The sequence below is a fragment of the Papilio polytes genome, unplaced genomic scaffold, assembly GCF_000836215.1.
Source record: "Papilio polytes unplaced genomic scaffold, Ppol_1.0 DF821400.1, whole genome shotgun sequence".
Classification (NCBI taxonomy): Eukaryota; Metazoa; Arthropoda; class Insecta; order Lepidoptera; family Papilionidae; genus Papilio; species Papilio polytes.
In genome coordinates this window covers 6,293,121-6,316,666 of record NW_013527804.1, presented here as the reverse complement: position 1 = coordinate 6,316,666, position 23,546 = coordinate 6,293,121, and the positions used below count along the sequence as shown (strand labels likewise).

The following is a 23,546-nucleotide window of genomic DNA, read 5'->3' as shown; positions in this document are numbered from 1 at the left end:
TTCTAATTTTTTTGCCATAAAACATTTGCGTTTTTAGTAATAAAATGGAGGTATGAATGTTTGTAGAATTCAATTTTACATTTATAAGAGTTTAATGAATCACTTCTTTTCACTCCTTACATTACAATAAAAAACAAAAGAATTCTCTAATGAATTATTTATTTTAGCTAAAGTTACGTTGATTACCAACAATATTATTTATAGAATGATTTAAATAAGTAACAGTAAATTAAAGTATAGTTTTTATAAGATAAGCTCGTTATAAACGAATCGGAATAATTTTTCCGACATTCTGTGTTATCAATGTAACGAACTGAATACTTGTTTATATGTTGATATCAAAGTTAACTTTCTAAAATATTTGAATAATATGACGGAGAGAGTTTGTTACGGATGTAATTATAAAAATATTGATTTTATTACCAAATAGTTTTATATGCCCGGAAATATTTCGGTATACGCATAATTTTAGTAATTAAATCTAATAATTACGATATACAAAGTAATTTTATCGAATTTAAGAGCGGGCACCTTTGACTAAATTATCGCACAACTGTTCTTTGATTGTCGATTGTTTCGCAGCTAATTCAACTCTTTAAATTATATATAAGCTCCTAGGAAAAGCGTGACTCAACAGTTGTCCGATAGTTTAGTTTCAGGTCCGCTTTAAACACTATCTTGATTTAACATCAATAAAGTTTTTCGATGTTAAAAGATTTGAACTGGAATGTACTAAAAATAAATTATCTCGCTGGCTTAAAAACACTGGTAAATTCCATTATTAAAATTTATTGATCTTAAATAAATTTACATTTATGTCCAAATAAGTATTAACATAACATACTACGATTTTCATTTTTACCTGATTTATTTAAAAACTCCTTAAATGTAATTAAGTATTTCGTCGTCGGATTAATTGGGTACATAAGTAAATTACTAAGACTTCGTTCAAAATGGAGTTCTCCAGGGACGGGACTTGGACCCGGGACCCTGGTTAAAGCATAATTCTTTGGATCTCGCCGTAACTTCACGAAAACGGTAAATAACGTGCTAACGTTGAAGCCCCTGGCGTTGAGGTACAGTCGGCATAATAAAATCAATTATTTATTTTATAAATATGTGACTTGACTCACTTGAAGAATTTCCGAAAATCTCAAAGAAGCAAATTTAATCACTAACTAAAATTAGTCGTCTACGTAATAACAACAAATCTTTATGCAAAATTCAAGCCTCCAAGTTTTGAATAGGCGTTAATGTATGAATCTAAAAATTGACAATTCAAATATCTTAACTTTTATATTTTGAAATAGTTTTCGTCGATATTTGCAGACCGTACTAACGTACCCTTAAGGGATTATCGGGTTCGATCGTCGAAGTGACCCGATGGAATCCGGAAGAAAAGAGAAGTCAGAATGAAACCCATTACACGCAAACGGACTTTTTAATATCAAATCAAGTATATCCAAAATAACAATTTTATAATATTTTAAATGCAAAAGCTTAGTTCGACCGATGGATGTTTGTTAGAGTTTGCAGCCTAAACGACTTAACGGATCTCGATTAAATTTGGTATAGAGAACACATAGCCTCGTTACTTTTGTTTTCTATTTTAATTCAACGCCGGAACTTTCTGCCACGCACAGCCGTGTTGTGGAACGGTCTGTCCTCGACGGTATTTCCAAATCAATACGACTTAGGGTCCTTCAAGAAGCGAGCCTAAAATTTCCTCAAAGGCCGGCAACGCATCTGTAGTTCCTCTGGTGTTGCGAATGACCGGTGTTCTGGCCGCTCGTTTGCCCCCTTCTCTTATAAAAAAAAACGCGAACGGGTTCGCGGACTAAAGCTAGTATCTACTAAAATTAACGGTTTTTTTATTTCTATTTCACACGCATCATTGTACTTGTCAGATAAATGTTGCAACACGACGTTTTCCTTCACCGTAAGAACCTACTTTCCCCGTATTGTCAGCTAATGTCAACCGACCGCGCAGATGTGGCTTATTTCCCTGCATGATTTGCACAGAGTAATGAGTCATATGTGAATGTGTGCAGAGTGATGATTTATACATGAATTTCTTTGTTCTTACACGAAATGTCACAAAACAATATGAAATTGAATGTTTTATCAAATAGAGTTTTGGCTACGCGGCTTTTATTCACAAACTAGGAGTACACTGTAAAGTATTATGTGTAAACATTTTACCTTCTTTACATACGACGCTTAATTAATTTATACTTAAATATTAGTAGCTTTTTGTTAATTCAACAAAGCTATGCATGATTTGGGACAATAGTCGAATCACGGAATTTAAACCCTCGATCTCATGGTCGGAAAACCCTAACCATTAGGCTATTGGCGCTTTTGAAAATATTATCTTATTAACGTATTGATTTTAAAATATCATTAACATGTAAAAGTTAGTTATCCAGTTATAAAAAAATCCTGTGAAATCAACAATCCCAGCTTCAGAATAACAAGCATTTCTCGAGCCACAAGGGTCATGCTGAAGTACGAGTTCTACATTTGTTCTCGGAAACGGAGTCGAGTTGGGCTTTCTCTCATTAATGTCTGGAATCGAACTGCGACCCGCTCTAAATGTTATTTATTGTACACGACGTAGCGACGGACTGCAGGAGTATTCGACACGTTTGTTTACTTAAAAACTGATAAGTATAAACATTAAGGTATTTTTTTAAGGCTTAAAAACAGTAAGTATTAAACAGATATAATACTTTTGTTTAGTTTTCTATACTACTAAGTATTAACTACAAGTACGTAAAGAATCGATCGCCATAATAACTTAAAAAGGAATGATATCTTCTTTGTCACCTCAAGTAAAACAACCAAAATACACCTGAATTACAAATGACACGACTCAACAAGATTCTACATCACAGTACATTTGCACAACAAACAATAACATACATATATACATAACAATACATAAAGACGATAAATAGCAATTCCGAGAACATTTTTACATAGGCGCTTTCCAAACCTGAATTACCGTTAGCTCTCGAACAAACGCGAAGTAACAAAGATGCTGCGAAACCACAAATATATCGACATTCTCTAACACAAGACAAACTCTTAATGGGATACAAATAAGGTGTTTTTTCGTATATTTCTTTGTGCATTGATTGAAGTTTAGCTTGGTAATACATTCGGGTTGCGGTCTGAACAGCGCAAGACAATGCAGCAAATGGGTTTCGCAACACAAGACTGCAGCCGTGGCGTATGGAATTCACGTACAATGAGAGACATAAATAACTTGCGTCTCATTTTCGGCACCATGTATTGTTAAGGCGATTCTCTATAGAAATGACGCGGTAGGACGTTAAATTGTAATTCCAAAAGAAAATTGAGTTTAGGATTTTCTTTCCTCCTTTTGTAAATTTTGTTGTAAATTGTCTAATTAAGAAGGCGCACAGTTTTTACAAAACTATCGCAAAACTGTTTGATTCCTTAGCTTATATGAAAGTGCGCACACTACTCGATATTTAGTTGTGCTATTAAACAATTGAATTGGCTACGAAACAATCGACAATCGCACAAAAGTTATGCAATAGTGTAGTCAGAGGTGTGCGCCCGCTCTAAACAGTTGACTAGCTGAGAAACAACAAACAGTCTGTGTTTGTGGTACGATTTTTTTATTAATTTAATTTTAAAGGAATTAAAGCTCCCTACATACGCTCAGCTCTCGAACGTCTGCAGACGGATTAATAAATTTCATGAAAAAAATGCAAGTTAATATCAATTTTATTTACGTATCTTTCACAAATGTTACATTGAGTGATTTGACTTAAGAATGAATGTGAATTAACCTTTTAAAGTTAAAAGACATTTGGCTTCGCAAGGATCGAGCATTGCCCAATAACACTCGATCAAAAGCCGACGACGTCGATATCGCAAAATGGCCGACACATAATGAATTTGGTTATATAGTCGGACAAATTTATCTGGCCCGATAAAAGATACTCTTTAGCAAAACATATTCAAAACCTATGTAGACTAAGAAAAAGGTCTACAATACATAATAATATACAATCCAAAAAGAATCTTGTGGCACTTTTTAAAATTGCCAGAGCTTAATGAGCTGTTAAAATTATCTTTTACTCTTATCCATCGGGTCAGATAAGTTTATCACACTGTACATAATTACCATCACTTTTTGGAATCCTTGCGTGCCTTATTGAAGTGTTTTTTTTATTAATTTCCTTTCATTAATTATGTTTTTTACATTAACACAAAAGCAAACTCTCACATCTGTTATTATGAATATAATTACTAAGTTAAAAACTCAAAAATATCTAATTTACAGTTTTTACTAACATTTAACAAACAATTATAGTATACAAAACAATTAATCCATGGTTATCCTAGCATGAAATTGGGGTTTCCAAATCATTTCCCCTTATACGGACATTTGTATAAGAAACCCTTCGATTACGCCCAACGCTTTATGTAATACTAATCCGTTCTAGGTACTCTCGTATAAATATAAAAACACATAACACAACTAACGAACAAACGAATTATTTGAACATAATGTCGTATATACCTTTATTGAACGAAAGATCGAAAGATTAAAGAACGAAAGATTCTAAATATTCAAATAAATTGGAATGAATGTAAGGAGTAATTAAAAACCTAATAAAGTATAATACAGCTGCAATTAATAATACACAGCTGTCTATAAAAATTAAACGATAAACGTCTGAAAAACCAAACATAAACCCTTAAAAATGATTGTACAATATTCGGGCATCCTTACAGCGAAATGGCCGCAAAAAGTCCGTCAACGCCCAACATACAGCTATAAATAGATTATAAGCCATTTCCAAAACTATAGGTACACTAAATGTACTTTAGCTGAACCGGATCGCACTCACACCGAAACTGAGGTACACATTGACAGAGGGAACACTGTTACACCGCGGCTGCGCTTGCGCATCGCACACATGCGTCGGAAGGGCAAAGGGAAATTTTGGCAATAATTTGTGGGTTATAACATATACGACCAATACAAGTGCATCAAATTATTTTACATTTTCTAATCTATACTTATAATAAAATTGGGGTGTGTATTTGTAATATCAAAAGATAAATTCCAGATTTCGGGAAGATGGTGTATTTGCGTTGATGTTAACGAAAATCGCATTTAAAAAATGTTTGTCTGTCTGTCTGACAGTCTGACTGCCTGTCTGTCCGCAAGCCGCGACCGGACTTTCATTGAAAGGTAGCTGACATAGACATCGATATTTATAATCAATAGCTAGTTAGTGATAAAATAATAAATTGACATTATAAAATTATTTAGTTACAATTGATTACAAATGTATACTTTAAATTTTATAATTAATAACAATATGTCGTTGAAAAATGAATTACGGATCAGCAGTAAGTACGTTTGACCTTCCGTAGCTGCCGCGAACAGCACTCAGCTACGATCGCTCACGGTCATGCTGTCAGTTGCATCTAAGTTACATTTTAAACAACACTTGTTCCATTTTTCCTCAACAGAAAAAAAAATACTACATAATTATTCTAATACAAAACAATATGTGTAAACCAGTGCTATTGTAAAACGATACTATTTCTAATAATTAGACTAATAACTAGTTCTGATGACGTTTCATCTTTATGTATAACTAGCTGTTCCCATGCGGCTTCACCCACATGAAATTATAAAAACTTTATTTTATTTGTCAAATTATCAATTACAAATGTCAAAATGACATGACGACAACCTTGTTTCCTTGATGTTAGCAACAACTTATGGTCGCTTTCCCACATTGGGGTTTTTATCCCTTATGTTTAATGGCGTCAAAATATACAGGACTAAAGCAAGTGTAGGGCTTTTTATTAAAAAAGAAATATTCAAAAGTATGTTGTAATTGCTGACATCTTAGGCAACAAAGAAGTGTGTGTTTACGCTTTATTATAATAGTATCTAAAAGCCTTAAAAAACACTTCAAATATACTAAGTACTAACAAAAATAACCGATATGTGTTATGAAAGTTCTGTTACAAATGGATATTTAACAATTCAAGGCATACAAAGTTCAGTTTTCAGGATTTGATTTCAGGTGAAAACCGGCGTATGAGCACTCAATTTTACTTATCGAATTTTACAGCAAGTAGACGAGCTCTTATTAAATTATGCGGAGATGGCTCAAAGCGACCCAGTTACAGCATTTTCAACTGGGGAATCCCTTGAGTAAATCTACAGAGCTTTACTACGTAGGCCCTTTTACTTCGAATGAAAGACGTTTATATTAGAATTCGAGCCAACTAATTACTGGGAATATTTAATGTTATTAAAATTGTGAGGTTTTTAATCGTAAATTCATTTTAATATTTTGCTCGCTCAACTTCTGATAAACTTTTTTTTTAAAATACATCGGTAAAGAAAAAAATAGTAATTCCATAATTATGAATTGATTTATCGTTAGTAATTAATGTTTTTGTTTTTTACGTAAAATGTTGCATCATAATTTAGCGTATTGATAACAACACATAAATGCTCAATATCCGTGTAGTAGTGCTGTGTGTGTATGTGTGTGTGTGTGTGTGAACACTAAAGGCAATCATTATTTGTAAGTACTAGAGGATAGGCAGATTGTATATATAGATTTTGGGTGTACAGTGCGGAAAATGTGAGTGGCTGGTTACATTTATTTTAATTTACAAAAATAAAAACTGAATATTATTTTACTTAACAATAGACAATTAGTGTAAAAGTATGTATTTATTTTAAACCGTCAATTCCAGTTTAATCGATTTAATAAATATGAAACAAGGAAACAGGAATATTATGTCCACACTATTAAAAAACATATAGACATCTACATAGGTTTTAATTAAATAACCTTACTAATTTTATATATGGAAACTTCGGATAGATGGATGTATGGATGTTTGTTGGAGTTTGTAGCTTACACTGCTAAAAGGATCTCGATGAAATTTGGCAAAGATGTAGAGGATAGTCTGGAAGAACACATAGGCTACTTACTTTTGTTATTTTTTTTAATTCTACTCGGATGCAATTATAGTATTTCGTAATTTAAATAAGAACATTTAAATAAAATTTTATTCAGACAGTTATTTATAAATAATTGGTATAGTGTAGAAAAAATATAAAAATAGTTTAATATGGAATCCAAGCACTAACATACTGCAAAACCAAACCGCCGAAATAATTCGAAGCGGCCCAAGCGCATAGGTCAAGCACACTGCACCCATCCTGCTCTCCCGCATGTATTAAAAAGAGACAGCTGCAGATGCTCTCTAGAACTTGCAGCCAAAAATGCAGTTCGACCCGCCATCGCAAAGTATGCAATGAGAATTTTTTGGCCACTTTTTTGTAGGCTCGCCTCCTTGCTTATGCGTAGATTAAAAAATGCTCGGCCGCGCAATTTGAGCGATGGTGAAACGTCTTGGTCAATTATGAATTATAGTGATCGATGTGTTGCCGCTGACATTACTGTGACCTCTGACATGCCTACAAAATGTACGCCTCGTGTACTTTATATTCTGACAAACGTAAGGTTAAAATATCAAAAATATTTAGTCTTAAAGCTAAAGATTTCTTTAATACATCATATTTTACTTGTGGGAATTAACTAAATAAATTTCCATTTGTCAATATCTAAACAGTTATAACAATGGTTTGAATTTGCAATGTATTCGTTACAAACTACGAGCTTCTGACTTTAAAATTCAAAGTGCCTAATTTAAAATAAATTAAAATTAATGAAGTAGAACAATGTCGTATTAAAATAAATTTCTACAATAGTTCAATAAATTTCTTTAACACATTATTATGTATACTTAAATTACTTCTTGTTGCTTTAATTAATCATAAGCCTTTGGCGTTCAATTTGGTAAATGATTATTAATTAAGATAACCGTTTATTGCATATAATTAATCACGACTATATATAGTTATACCACATAAACAGAATACTGTATTGAAACGACACAAAAACATAAATGTGCAAGTAAAAGTTACAACCGCCTGCAGAAAAAAATAGCAAACATTATTTTTGGTAATTATTCGATAAAAACAGGCGCAGTAGCGTTATTACTATGTAATCGATTTTTACGATTAAAGTATTTTTAAAAGTTAATTCTTATTTCTTACCTGCTGGTTAGTATCATGTTTCTCGCTACTTTCAGAGACCGAAGATTCCACGGGCTTCTTGCACCAGCCGGGACACCAGCGCCGGCATAAAGACCTTTAACATACAATTAAAAAAGTAAATTTTATGTTAGCATAACCTTCAAAATGTTTTGTCAATTTTAAAAATTTTATAGGACATAATACGTTTGTGGACAAGAATAACTTTAGTCAAATAAACACATACAAATATGAATCCTTTTGGCCTGTATACAGTAAATCATTGCAAATTGACTTAATTTTTATCCGGTTTTATATGAACCGGATATTTTTCAGTCGACTTCATCCGGTTTAATCGGAATTAGGTCGAGTACTGGAAATGTTTATTCTACATTCAAGTACCTTCATAAACCGCTGTATATCAGCAAGTTAATATTATGAAAAACATATATTCCGTATAAATATGTAACATTATTAATATATAGGCTGTTTATGTTATGGTTTAAAAAAAAAACAATCTTTTTTAGTCCCCTTAAAATATATAAAAAAAACTTGTGGCCTTAAATGTTCATTTCATAAACATTTTAAATAAAATTGCAAGGTAATCGCAAACAAAAATAAATTTTAACGTTTTTCTAACCAGTTAGTTAAAAATTATACGTTGCATACATTTGAGGTTAACCTACTTTCTGAAACAAAGTTTGTTTGCAACGAATTTCTCTGCAATTGGCATAAATCTAGTTATACTGAGCTCTCGGAACATTTGCAAAAACGATCAATAAAGTTGCTTCAATTTATTTTGAACTACGAAACAATATGTGGATGAAATTTTGCATTAAATAAACAAGGTAACCTTTAAACAAAAGGGTAGAACAGTCAAAGAAATAAAACAGACTAGACTTCTGCAAGTAATAACGGATTACATTGTTATTCATTACAGCGTTACACGTCATTCAGCACTGCCGAGCGGTGACTGAATACAGGGTTAGGTATCTTGGTTCGCCGAGATCGCTCCCGGAGATCACCAGCAATATAAAGGGTCTGCTGGGGTTCTTCGGTGAGCTGGGTTGGCTGGAGTAATCCATGTCCTATTCTCACGCAAAATACGCGCTATTCGTGGAGTTCCGGAAACCGTAGCCCCTACTACTAACGGATTACATGAAAACTCTACGAATATTTAGTGATTTATATGCAAAATTACTATTTACTTAATGTAATTTTCGATTACATTTCATTCTCCTAAAAGGCTTAATAATTATCTTTTAAAGTGACATCCAGTATTTATAAAGCATAATCGTAATTGACTTATCAAATAAAATAGCAAACATAATTTAACGAAGATATTTTCCCAATGCATTGTTATGCTGCATACCAATGCATTCGATCGCTCGGAATTATTCATTGGAATGCGACGGACGACAGATGCATCTCGTATTTCAACACGACAGGGACAACCTAAAGTGAAGCATTACGTGAACGCATTATCACGTCTTTTTAGACATAAATAGACAATTAAACCAAAACCCAGATAACAGACATGACAGTAGTAGTGCCCGCTTTAACATCTTAGCACTGCAGGGCCGGCACGCCCGGTGTAACACCATGACCAAACAGAAGATAGGCGTGAAAGCAATTCCGTATTTGGTCTGATGAGTGTGGTTCCGGAGGCCTCATTTAAGTCCTGTTATCTTTACCACCCTTTTCTTATAATGAGAGGATGGAAGGGGAAGTGGATTTGACGGTAGTAGAGATGCATATGAAGGGGCAATATCCTCTTTATGTGCGTCTCCTCCTCCGTCGGAAAAGGGTAGGCAACGCATCTGCGATCGCGGATGTCTATAAGCAGCGGTCGCTTCGCCATTTTGGCGGATTCTCGTGGCCGCTTGCTCGTCTGCTACCTTATGTTTTATAAAAAAAAAAGACTCCTTATACCTAATTCTATGAACTCAGATAGTAATTTTATTTAAATTTATCCTCATTACAACTTTAAATCTAAAGACTATCAGAAAAATATTACAAACTATTCTCAGTCTCCTATCAATCAAGCAATATAAACTGGGTGTATATATATATCACTTATAAATTTTCACTATTCAAGATGACACTAAAAATAGAGAGTAAAATATGGAAAGCTTTTATCCAGTGTCGTGATAACCTACATACGCGGACCGTGAATACTAGACATTTAGGGCGTAAATAACATTTCCGACTGAAACCAGAGTATGTGTAGCTCACATCTGACCTTTTGAAAATACACTTGCACACTATAAACTTTTGAAAATATATGCCTAATTTACTTAATAATTATAATCAAAATAAATAATGTTAACATTAAGGGAAAGGAGTGATGACTGAGATTACGGATGATAGAGTTATTTGGAGGACGAAAACCCGGTGCGCCGACCCTACGGGAGTAGGATAAGGCAGGGGAGATGATGAACTTTTAATATATGCAATAGCGTTGAATACAGATTATTCGGCTTTTAAGAACAGATAAAAACTATCAACGGATCTTTTTGTTGATGGTAAACATCTTAAAGTTGGTTATCATTCCATATTACTTATTTTAATACTTTCTTTAGTCATTAAAAAATGTAAATTTCAACTAGGAACTTATTTAATAAAAAGTAAAAAAAAAACATCTACGTACACTAGAAAAATTACTACACAATATATAACATAAAAAGCAATGTTTTACTAAGCTTTGTTCCGTGAATATTGGATGAAAGCAATCGGAATTGAATTTACGTTTCCATTTCAATAGTTTGTTGTAGACATTGATATCGGTACAGAATCGATGTGATTGAGCGCCGCTAGATGGCGTTACGAACCGTTTTATTCAACCAGACATTTTGTTTGAATCCAGTAATGGAATGTCAATGAATAAATGAAACAAGAAACAAAAATAGAAAAAATACAGTATCAAACATTGGTTTATCATACTAATATTGTAAATGCGAAAGTTTAGAGGGATGGATGGATGTTTGCTAGAGTTTGTAGCCTAGACGACTGAACGGATTTCGATGAAATTTAACATAGATGTAGAGGATAGTCTGGAAGAACACATAGGGTACTCACTTTTGTTTTTTTTTTTAATTTAACGCGGATAGAGTCGCGGGCGAAAGTTAGTATATAAATAAAGCTCAAAGCACTATAATACAAAGCTCTATAGTAACAAACTTTACCATGTTTGGTAGCTTTTTAATACTATTGTCTAATATTTAGCTTTGCTTTTTCGTCTAATAAATATTTATTCACTCCTTTCCATTTCAAATTCTATCAAAATCGTTTCTAAATAAGTTAATTAGTTACAAAAAGGAATTGAAAAACGACGGAGGATGGCCGTTGAAACTGGCAGTTTAAATTCAATCAGTTGTTTTAACTTTTCAGTTTAATTAAACGGAGAGCGTTTACACTAACTCCGCGGCGTAGCGGAGTGCGCAAACTTATTTTAACTGTATAATTAAACATGATTTTTCTTGTTGGTGAATTTGAAGTTTCTCTAGCATTGTAATTCCCGCTGGTATTATTCATTTTAACCTTAGTTGACTTTTTCTTTATTACATTCGTAAGCCAACAAACTCAAGCGACTAATCCAAGAAAAATGACGTCACAGTCAAAACGTCACTAAATTGTCACATATAAATCCGACAAATTTTGTAAACACTAGTTGCTCGCGATTTCGCCCGCGACAAATTAAAAAACATGTAGCTAATGTTACTCACTGATAACGTAGCTTTTTAATGGTGAAAGAATTTTTGAAATCGGCAAAGTAATTTTTGAGATATTTATACATACAAAAATACAAATCTTTTTTTTTTATAATATTAATATAGATTATTTCTTAATATCTACTTCCTTTTAATCCGTAATTAACTTAGGGTAACTTTTGTGGTAATAAATATGTACTGGAACTGACCTGACAGCAAGCGTAGCAAATAGCACGGCTAGAAGCGGCAGCAGCGTACCGAAGCAGGCCAAGAGCAACGTCTGCATGTCCGTGAAACCTGAGAAGAGAGAGAGGACTGCGACAGGTCAAATGCCAACACTAAGTTCATACTACACACGCACTGTACCACATTTCAAACACGATAATGTTATACTATGGATATCAAAAACTGCTTAACGGATCTCGCTGTTGGCACATTAAACTTTGGAAGAAGATATAGTCTACCTAAGGGCGGCATCTTTGACTAAACTATCGCACAAGAGTTGTGCGATTGTCGATTGTTTCGCAGCCAATTCAACTGTTTAGTTGCACAACTAAAATTCGAGTTGTGTGCATCATCATATAAGCTCATAGAAATGAAAGCAAGACTAAACAATTGTACGATAGTTTAGGTTCAAATTTGTGCATGTTTTATTAAGATTTTTTTTATGACTCCAGAATAAAAACTATGATGAAATTAGAAGTACTTTTGTCTATTTGTAGAACCACACGTTATTTATTATGTATGCAATATGAAGAAAGGAAATATAAATATTTTTATAGAAGTCGAGTTTTGTTTCAATTGAATTTTATAAAAGAGCAGACAACAAAAATACGCGGAATGAAAACATATTCATCGTGTTCGGTGAAATAGATTTATATAACCTTTGGAAATATAAACATTTTCGCAGGTGGATGAATTGTATAGAAAAATGTTTAAATGATTTCTACACAATCAAATTTTGTTGTAAAGTCACCTTTGAATCATTTATAAACATGTAAGGTTATTAGTTGAAAATACATAAGAGTAATTTAAAAATACTTTGACTGTCATAATCAGCCGTTTAAAAGCTTCATTTTCACCTAAAGCTACAAGAAGTTTCCTTTGCATAATATAAAAAAAAACTTTATACCATAGGTCATTTAACAAGTATACTTGTACATATGTAAATGTATCAACTAAGTAGCAAACATAAACACAACTTAACACAATAGCCTTAAGTAAACTGAATAAGTAATTAAGTTAAAACTCAATGCGAGGTTTATGTAATTTTAATGAGCGTCAAAATGTAGAAGCTTTGTTTTTGAAATGCAAATAATTTTGCTTTTAGAAATGAAAAGTATTTTATATACATTTCATGTCACAAATGTGGCATGAATTGGACGCATAGAAAGTAATAGAATATAGCACAGGAGTATTCAGTATAGAAGTAAATTTTCAATTTTCACACCTCGTTTCGTTCGTGTACATTATTTTGATTTACTAAGACGTTCCTAAATTCTACTAAACACATAAGAGATGCTTTTTAATCTACCAATTTTCATCATAAAATAAAACTCAATTTCATTTTAGGTTATTAAATGCGAATGTTTGTATGGATGTACATATATTTGTTATCTGATCTCGATGAAATTTGACATAAATGTAAACCAAAGTCTGGAATACCACATAGGCTACTTACTTTTGTTTTTAAATTTGACGCGAACGAAGTTACGGGCTAAAACTAGTAATTAATATAAGTTGAACTTTCAATTTTTTTTTCCATTTCCATTCGTAATTAAATAAATCAACAGAAAAGAGCAAATGTTTGTTACAAGCCCGACAATGAGTAAACGCCGAATTAATTTGGTAATGTCAGATAAGTGAGCAAATTCCGTCAGTAATTTTTCCGACCTTTACACATTCTGCCTCAACGGATACGAATTTATCTATTGATTACAAAATACGATTCGATGACCTTTTCTAAAACTTCACCTTCTCAATATAACCATGTTTAATCAACACATAAGATATTAAGAGTACGTAAACCATTACTAAACTATAGCACAACTGTTCAGTCTCTCTTTGATTCCTATGAGTTCATATGGAGTAGGGTTGTAACGGAACTCCACTTCCGCATCCGCAAGTGCGAAACTTCCGCAAGAGGTATTAACTCCGTATCCGCATCCGCTTCCGTTAAAATGGCCCCCGTTACAACCATAATATGGAGGTACACATTACTCGTGAAGTTGAAGCAACTAAACAGTTGAATTGGCTGCAAAACAATCGACAATCGCACAACAGTTTAGTCAAAGATGTGCGCCCGCTTCTATACATTTTTATTAACTCCTAAATAACTATTAAAACCAATAGAGACAAAAATGGTAAAGATAACAAAAATTAAATTAAAATACAAACTCCTACCTCGTTCGTACAAACCAATTTGGCAAGCGAGCATCTTGTGCCGTGATTTTTGTGTGTAAAACTATCAAATTTAATTCTATATCTATTAATACATTTATAGTCCAAATGAAAAAAAAAACTGTAATTGAAACATGCGTATTAAGAAAGATTGTTACATAAAAGACACTTAAACCCAAAAGCAAGGATACAAAAAGGAATTACTACATACTATGTAAGAAAATTTATCTATTCTCTTAAAATGTAATCAAGTCCAAAATTGCTGCGAATAAATTATGCGAACCTTTAACATTACGCACAATGAATCCAATAAAAGGTTCCCTTGCTCTAAGCAACCTTTTTTTAAATAAATGACACAATTTGTTACGTAAACAATGCTGGCTGAACTTGTCCCGTTCCATCGTAGACGGAATGTTGACAGTTTTTTAAAGCTTTGAAATTAAACCATTAAAAACAAAAGTAGTGTACAATATAATGAAATGAAAATACAATACAATAAAATGGGTTGTGCAAATGTAAACCAGAGTATTTTTGAAATTATTGTTTTACAATTATATCTTTCACATAATGCTTTATATGCATCAAAACAGTACAATTAATACGACAAGGTTCTGTTAAAAAAAGATTTGGAAATGCAGCGAAATATTCGAGGCTTGTCAAATTAAAGTAACAAGGCTGTTTTAATTAATTATCCATTCCGTTTCACACGTTACTAAAGTAATCGCCGTTTTTATTTGATAAGGGTCTGACATTGACACCATTAAGCTTTCATTTATAACTAAACTTTACGTGAATTTACACATAAACCTATTTTTAAACATAACGTCAAACTTACTAACACTTCAAGGATAAAAGTTAGGATATCTTTTTATTGTAATGTAAACCCCTGTCTATAATCAATAGCAAAGTATCATAAATGAAGAATTTATACTCACTTGTGTCCGGCGCTAGATCGTTGTCTACCTCATGACCGGTCATATTAGCTAAATTATACGCACTCTTGTTCTCATTAGTTGGTTTAAACACTTCCACCAATTCAACGTATTCAGCTTTTTTCATCACATCACTAATATTTTTGTCCCCTGTCTCGACTTTATTCTCACTGAACCCAGAGTCTTTACTTAAAGTCACATTACTTGCATCACTTTCATTCAATTTTCTCGATATTAAGAATTCAAATCTCGGTGCATCTTCAACAAAATCTGAATCATGTCGAAATAGTATATCAGTGAGAGTCTCTTCCCTATCAGTTTCCGAATCAATAATCTTATCTAAAAGCGAACTTGATATGTTTAATTGTTTCTCAATACCTTCGGCGTCATCTTTGTGCATTTCTAGAATGCTCACTTGATCTTTCATCACTTTCTCTGATAGTGCTTCGTCTCTGTCTTGTTCTGCGTTCATGATGTCGTCCAATTGTGTTTTAAAACTTCTAGTATCTTCTGGAATTTCCTCATCACTAGCGACTACCAACGTATCTAGGTTAGGATCAACTGGTAACGTGAAAGAACGATTATCAACCGATAATATTGATGCGTCTGTTACATTACGTTCAGAGTACGGCCTACCGTGTATTATATTCGAAGACAGTACTGCATTTAATATAAAAAACATTAATTTTAATTTAACATTAGTCATTTTGATGTCTATTATAATGTAAGGCAGGTATAATTGTTGCTAGTAACTCATTCCTTTCGCTGTACTTCGTTAGAGTGCATTGTAGTCGCCGACCCTGCGAACAAAGAAAACTTTTAAGTACCAGAGTTTACAAGGAATTTGAATAAAACTCTACGTACAACGATCGTTTTATTTTTCACTTTATTAGAAGTTGCCGCAACTTTGCCAATTTTCGTTGAATCGCCGTTTGGGGCTAAATCAAAATTGGCTTTAACTTGCCATTGCGACAACTTCTGAGAGGAAAGCTTTTTATTCACTCTTTTAAAGCCAGCGAACTTCATTAAGGAAGCCTTGCAATTTCTCTTATATTTATGAAGTTCGTTACAATCGAACAATACATTTTCTCTTAGTTAAATCGAATAGATTTTTAACTTTATTCAAATACTAGCTATGACCAGTGACTCTGTTAACTTATAGCCTATATGTTCTTCCAGGTTATAAATTACGTCTGTGCTGAATTTCAGAGAGATCCGTTTAGCAGGTTAAATGATACACATAGACAAACATCCATCCATCTAAACTTTCGCATTAATAACATTAGTAGAATTATTGTAAAGCCTATAAAACAATGTGGTTTCTTACTGAACGATTCATGTCCTTTGCAAATTAATCTGTGAAAAGAGCAGCGAATACTGTTAGGTAAGAGATGTTAGTAATGAGTGTCATCTTATAGTCGTTACGTTGGCTCACGAGGTCGGATCAAAGGGAAACGTCGCCGCCCCGTGCAGCTCTGAGCAGCCACTCAGACTCTAAGTGATTCTTAACATCATCGAACGTGGCTTTTATCAGTTATGTAATAAGAGGTTATCACCTTAAGACACAATTGCTATTAATTTTTATCAGGCGTTACAAAATATTACTTTTATTGTAATTTTTAGTCAGTCAATGCCAGAATTGAATAATTGAATAGAATTAATATACTTCCTAAATCGAGAAGTTTCCCCCAAATCATTCACCTAACAGCAATTTCCGCTGTCGATGGCACTTTTATTCCATTTCCGTTCTCTTTCCCACTCACTTAAGCTCGATGAATAAGGTAACAGAAAATTATTCAAAATAACATAGTATGCAACAAAATTGTAAACTTGTCTTAACTTTTTATATAGTTACTTTGCTAGCTAATTAACCAAGTGTCAATCTTTTGCTATTGCGAACTTTAAAGAAAAATTACTTAAACTGAAAAAAATGTTTCCGTTAATACTTTTTCTTGTAACTTGACGTTAATTAAAAATGAAAAAAAGTCTGCATCGAATAGACTTGATAATTCAAGTGAAAGATGGAATATAATTTTTCATAGAAATAGTGTTGAACTAAGTTATTTACCTTCAGTTTTCTAAGATTAGATTTTATGTCTTACTCGACTACATATTAATTACATTTCTTTAATTAAAATCTGAATTAAAAGTCATGTAAGTTACTTATTAAGTAACAATAGTCTTTTTCGCTTACTTAGCTTTTTACTTTGAGAGTATAAAAATCGATTAGCCATTTTCAACACAGTCACGATATAATCCGATGAAAACAAAAACAAGGAATGAAAAGCACTCCAACACCCTTACTTTAATCTCGAAAAAAGGTTGACTCAGTTTCAAACCGCCTGAGGAGAACATTCTCCATTCGCTGTGACGAAGTAAAAGCGTGTAAATAAATGACGACAAACTGTTCTGTTAATGCAGGTTTCCATTTTTGACACAATAATGTCATCACTTTAATTCACTTTGACTTAAGAGAAACAAATTCTCTATCTATCTTTACATTCCACTGTTGGACATAGGTCTCTCTCAGAGATTGCTAAGATCGGTCTTGTGTCTGTCGCATCCAGGGTTACCAGTATTATAAATGTAAAAGTTTAGATGGATGTTTGTTAAAGTTTGCAACCTAAACCGCTGAACGAATCTCTATGAAATTCGGCATAGATGTAGAGGTTAGTCTGGAAGAATATATAGATTACTTACTTTGGTTTCTTATTCCAAACGGACGGAGTCGCGACCGAAAGCTAGTAATGAAAAGGGAATATTCCTAATGGATGTCTATTTTGAAAGACTCAATTATTGTAGAGAAGTTTTAGCTATAGTTTTAAATGTATGTTTTCTTTAGTAATCGAAAGTAAATAGAAGCAGGAAAATACATCTGGAAATGTACCCTTGGGGTGGTCATGATATGTATTCGTAATTAACAGTAAAAAACATATTCGTAATTGGAATAAGTACATGTAGAGAGTATATAACATAAGATATCACTGAAACATATTTTTTTTACACACATTTCCCAGAAAGTTAAGTATGATGATGAGATTATTATTTACTCTATGTGGATATTACTGTTGTCTATGAATATAATACGGTAAAAACTTGCTTTATAATCTACATGCGACCTAATAAGTTGTACGTACGGTACAATAGTTCTGAACAATATGGACGCAAAGCAGAAATAAATCCATTCAAGTAAACCTCACTACCGTTAACATTCTCTCTTCGAAGTTTTTCCGATTTCGTTTTACGTAAATGAAACGTGCATGTATTGTACATTTTTAAATCACTCCCCTCCCCCACACGCCCCGTCCCCTTGCATTCGCAATCCGAGCTAGACACATCCAGCGAGTCGTACATCGATGCTAATCGGTATTCATAGCACGCGGCCCACTTTCAGCACGAATCCAGCGGGAACAGCGCTCGAAAGCCAATCGGATTTTTGCTGCAGAATAAGCACGATCTAATTAACACGACACGAATCCGCGCCAATCATAATAAGCGATTTAATTGCTTTACTCCAGCGCTTTTTAATTTCTCGTAATATATACATCAGCTTTACACGCTAATGTTACGAGACGCTGAATGAGTTATGAAACTTAAGATCGTTTACCCTGATATATGTATAAGATATACTAATAACTTGATAAAAACAATGCAATCCATGTTACTTGAAGAAAAACAATTGGTAATATCACTTCAATACTTTTCGACAGAATAAACAAAAATCATCCGTCTTCTCTCCGTCTAATCACAATCGCAAGCCACGTGCAAGCAAGGCAACATGTGCAACTATTACATACGAAAATTGCACCAATTTACATATTGGTACACCGACTTGACCTAAATCCGGCGTCTTTCTACGTAACCGTAGGCTTTAATTCCAGAAGAACAGAGCTAAACGCTCTCCAGTTATTAAAACACATTTGTAATGCGACAGTACAGGAATTTCCCTGCGCTTTGCCGATAACAATATAAACCGAACTAAGCAATAACTATCGAAGCTGTAAACACTACCAAAATAGGATCAATATGTGAAATTCTATCTCGTTTTTTAATACGAAAATACACTTTATTGCACAATTTCGTTGGACTAGCGGCTTGTCAAAATATTCACAAAATAACAATGCACCCCATTTGTTATTTTTTAAATATTTTATAACAATATGCAGCCTTGGTATAAAGTAGTATAATGGTAAAATAATTTTGGACATTGATTGTGTGGTTATAAATTAAATATATTTATATTTATCGTTTTAACTAACTAACCACTATATATAAATTAGGGTTGTAACGGAACTCCGCTTCCGCATCCGCAAGTTCAGAACTTCCGCAAGAAATATTAATTCCGCATCCGCTTTGCTTCTATTATTTCTTATGCGGAGTTATAACGGAGGTTAATTTACGTCTTTAACGCGAGTGGGGCGATTAGGTATCGTTTATGCCCGCGCGGGCAGATAGGTCAACTAACTATAATTGTTACACATTATATTTGCATAATAAACTGTATGTTGTAATTATGTACCAATCTGTATTTTGAATTACGTAGTTTTAGTTTTTACTTCTTTAATAAATATCAATTAAGATTTTATTATCGACCTCCGCTTCCGCTTCCGGTAACCTCCGCTTCTGTAGAGGTGAAGCCCTTCGCATCCGCTTCGTTCCGTTAAAATGGCCTCGGTTACAACCCTATTATAAATATACATTAACAAATTTTGTTAGCAATGCCATATAAATAACTTTCATCTATTACTTAATATAGATGTAATATGAGACGTTAAATCAGTGTATAATAATACAATATCCGTAATTAGAAATATAATCCGAGAAGTAATTCTAACGTATGACCATACTGTAATTACGTCAACAACGTTGTTAGAGTAATAAAGCCTCCAGACCCAATTATCGGCTAATTGGTACACAACTAGAACACAATTGACGCCGACTGACTGCTTTACTAAACACCGGATTGAAAATGTCAATTTGCTGTCTGAAATATCTTTTTTTACTGTATATAAAATATGATATTTACACATACAAACAGCAACACACACACACATAAGTGCAATGATGGCTTATATTATATCTCAACTGTCCCCTGTATCATAAACTGAACCATGTTATAGTAGTTTAGGGGAGGCTGAAAACGCGCGGCCTTCAGTGACAAGCTGGAGGCCGCATTAGCTGAGCCTTTTTCTTTTGACCAAGAGTTTTTATCTTCATTTTTATTTCAGTAATAATTGTAAGTTGTGTTCTTTTAATTTTGTTTTGGTCAATAAATAGCGTTTTATTTTATTTTATGAATGTATTGTTATTTGTCTGAATATAAAAAGAGATATAACAGAATTCTTTAGACATGTCTTTAGAAGTTAATAAAAGCAAAATGGTGTTGATTCTTCAAACAATCGATACCTACAAGTTTTCCAGTAATTTTGTACCTTATTCAATCGCATTAAGGCATAATTTTCCTTTACCGTATATCAAGGAACTTTAAGGAAAGAACGTTTTCCTTAAAAATGATCTCATATTAAGATAGACGATCTATATGTTAAAAAAATCATATTATTCATCGTAGATGTCATTGTCTATCTATTTAATTTTATATTTTCTTACAAACAAGGGTTTTATTCAAACAAATTGACGGAAAGTTTTTACGTAACGGTAAACAACTAAGCATCAATCATTTCCATTCATCTTACATCCTTTGTAAATTTAATTGAGTCTTCCAACAACCTTTTAAAAGCGAAAAACATTTTGATTAAACATAAAGATTTCCAAACATTCACCTTATACATACCAGGTAATTAAAAAGGTGTTTTATAAAACGAATTATTTTTTAGCTACGTTTAAACAGTAAGAAATTTCGTCTTTGAAATTATGTCATTGTGTCTAAACTTCATCAACATAACTAATGGTAGAGTTTTCATAGGAGCATAAAGTACTGGATAAGCTCCCAACCGGAAAATATCTCTATACTAATATTATAAAGAGAAAATATTTGTGATTTATTATCACCAGCTCACCGTATGTCCCCACCGAGGGGATCGGAGCCTACCCTATTAAGGGTTGACTAGGCCATAGTCAACCACGCTGGCCAAGTGCGGATTGGTTGACTTCACACATATCTTTGAATTTCTTTGCCGATATGTGCAGGTTGCATCACGATGTTATCCTTCAGCGTAAGAACGTCGGGTAAATTATGTACATATGGAAATTCGAAAAATCGAAAGTCACATTGGTACATGGCGGGATTCGAACCCAAGACCTGTAGATTACAAGTCAAGTGTTTAAACTATTGAGCCACCGACGCTCTTATATTTGTAAATATATTTGTAATTACTAAATTAATATCAAGAATTCTTTCACGATTGGAAACCTATACTATAACTAAGTAACTTAGAATGTGTTTACATTTTTATCACTTTTTTCAATATCGCGTTGAAAAAGTCGCGAGCAAAAACTAATCTTGTACAAAATATAATAAACCAATTCTTATCCTAAGATAAAAAGTAACAAGTCAATATGTTATTATTTTCTTAACTCCGGTTACATCAAACACACTTTACTGAACGGAAACGTAGCAGTGTAACTTTCATTAACTTTGTTTAGTTTCTGTAACTTAAAGCGTTCCATAGATTTCCCTTGTCTATGACAGGATGTATGAGAGGCCGTAATCAATCAATTAAGGCTCGACGGTTCCGGTTGGAGTGATCGCTTTAGTAAGGGGGAGAATACCGTGATCACGTTACAAATGTTGGCAAAGATATGAAGAATGAAGATATAGTCATGAAATTATTAAAAGTTTATTTTATTGTTTACATTTTTTAAATGTCAAAATTACCGTTACCATAATAACCTTGGTTCCTTAATGTTGGCAGCTTGTAGTTTATGGTGCCTTTCCCACATAAAGGTTTTTTTTAAATATATTTACCCTCTAAGTTTAATAGCACGACAACATATAACCTAAAGCGTGTCGTAAGTGATGGGTTTTTATTAAAGAAACTAGCTGTTCCCGTGCGACTTCATCCGCATGAAATTGTGAAAATTTTATTTTATTGTTAAGATTTATCAAATTATTAATTACAAATGTCAAAATGACATGACATGATGACAACCTTGTTTCCTTGATGTTGGTAGCAACTTTTGGTCTCTTTCCCACATTAGGATTTTTATCCAAAATATTTACCACCTAAGTTTAATGGCGTTAAAATATGTAGCCTAAAGCGTGACGCAAGTGTAGGGCTTTTTATTAAAAAAATAATTATTCAAAAATATACTGTAGTTGCTAAAATCTTAGGCAACAAAGTGTGTGTTTACGCTTTATTATAATAGTATAGATAACTATTCAAAAATTGCTGACATCCTACACCACGAAGTAGTGTATGTTTACGCTTTATTAAATATACTACTAATTGTAAGATTATTGTGTGTAATTTTATAGGTTATTTTCGCGAATCAAAACAAAACTTCATAGATCACTGATAATTCCTAAACATTTAAAACGTCCAAATCAAGTTATCATAAAAACTTTAAACCCAGATATATCTGTTTATAAGCTACAAATTGCGGTAATAAAGCTCAATGGATGGCAATTCATAAGACAAATGTGCCAGTTATATAAGCGGTGACACTTCCAATGATGCCACGGTAACGGTGACCACAATTTCTACGAAGATCTCGGAGTAATAAAGCAAATATATTTAAAAACAAGAACTGTTTAAAACAAATTAAACCTTATAATTTACAAACAATTAATAGAGAAAACATCATGAGGAAACCTATCTGTAAAAAAATTAAAAGGCATGTGTGAAGTCGACCGGCACTGAGCAAACATGGTTGATTAAAACCTAGTCACCCTAACCCTCTAGGTAGTCTCTGCGCTCTGTGATAACGTGACGTGACAATAAGAGCACACCTTTGACTCAACTATCGCCCAACTGTTAATTGCGCTTTATATGTGCTTATAAGAAAGTGCGCATACTACTCGATTTTTAATTGTGCAACTAAAGTTGAATGGGCTGTGAAACTATCGACATTCAATTAGTTGTGCGATAGTTTGTTCAAAGGTCCAGCTCTACAGAAATAACAAGAATTGTAATGATAGACGAAATAATCGCGCAACGTTAATATCTTTTTATTTAATTAACAATACATTTTACGAAGCTTCCATGCGAGTTAATGTGCTACCAATAACGTATCTCTCAGGGAAAATATCCACCTGTTATGTTCAGTGAGCCGCGCGGCACATACTTTAGTTCACTGACCCATGTACCGCACACGCGACGGTTCCTAACTAATATTGAAGAAAATTAGACATATTTTATTGACCGACTTCCCAAAAGAAGGAGGTACTCAATTCGTCGATAGATATATATATATATATATATA

The 23,546-nt window shown here is 33.1% G+C and overlaps 1 protein-coding gene across 2 annotated transcripts in view; it reads right to left on the bottom strand.

Moving 5' to 3' along the window:
* The window catches only part of LOC106108816, a 32,474-nt gene that overhangs the window by 6,249 nt on the left and 2,679 nt on the right, over positions 1-23,546 (bottom strand). Inside the window, exons 2-4 of one of the 2 annotated variants that reach the window (XM_013290092.1) lie at positions 15,168-15,964; positions 12,042-12,147; positions 8,147-8,240 (exon numbers count right to left, since the gene is read on the bottom strand). In XM_013290092.1, coding sequence (XP_013145546.1) covers positions 8,147-8,240; positions 12,042-12,147; positions 15,168-15,870 — 903 coding nt within the window. In that variant the 5' untranslated portion in view covers positions 15,871-15,964. The remainder of the gene's footprint in view (positions 1-8,146; positions 8,241-12,041; positions 12,148-15,167; positions 15,965-23,546) is intronic. The other variant, XM_013290093.1, reaches the window with a different exon arrangement.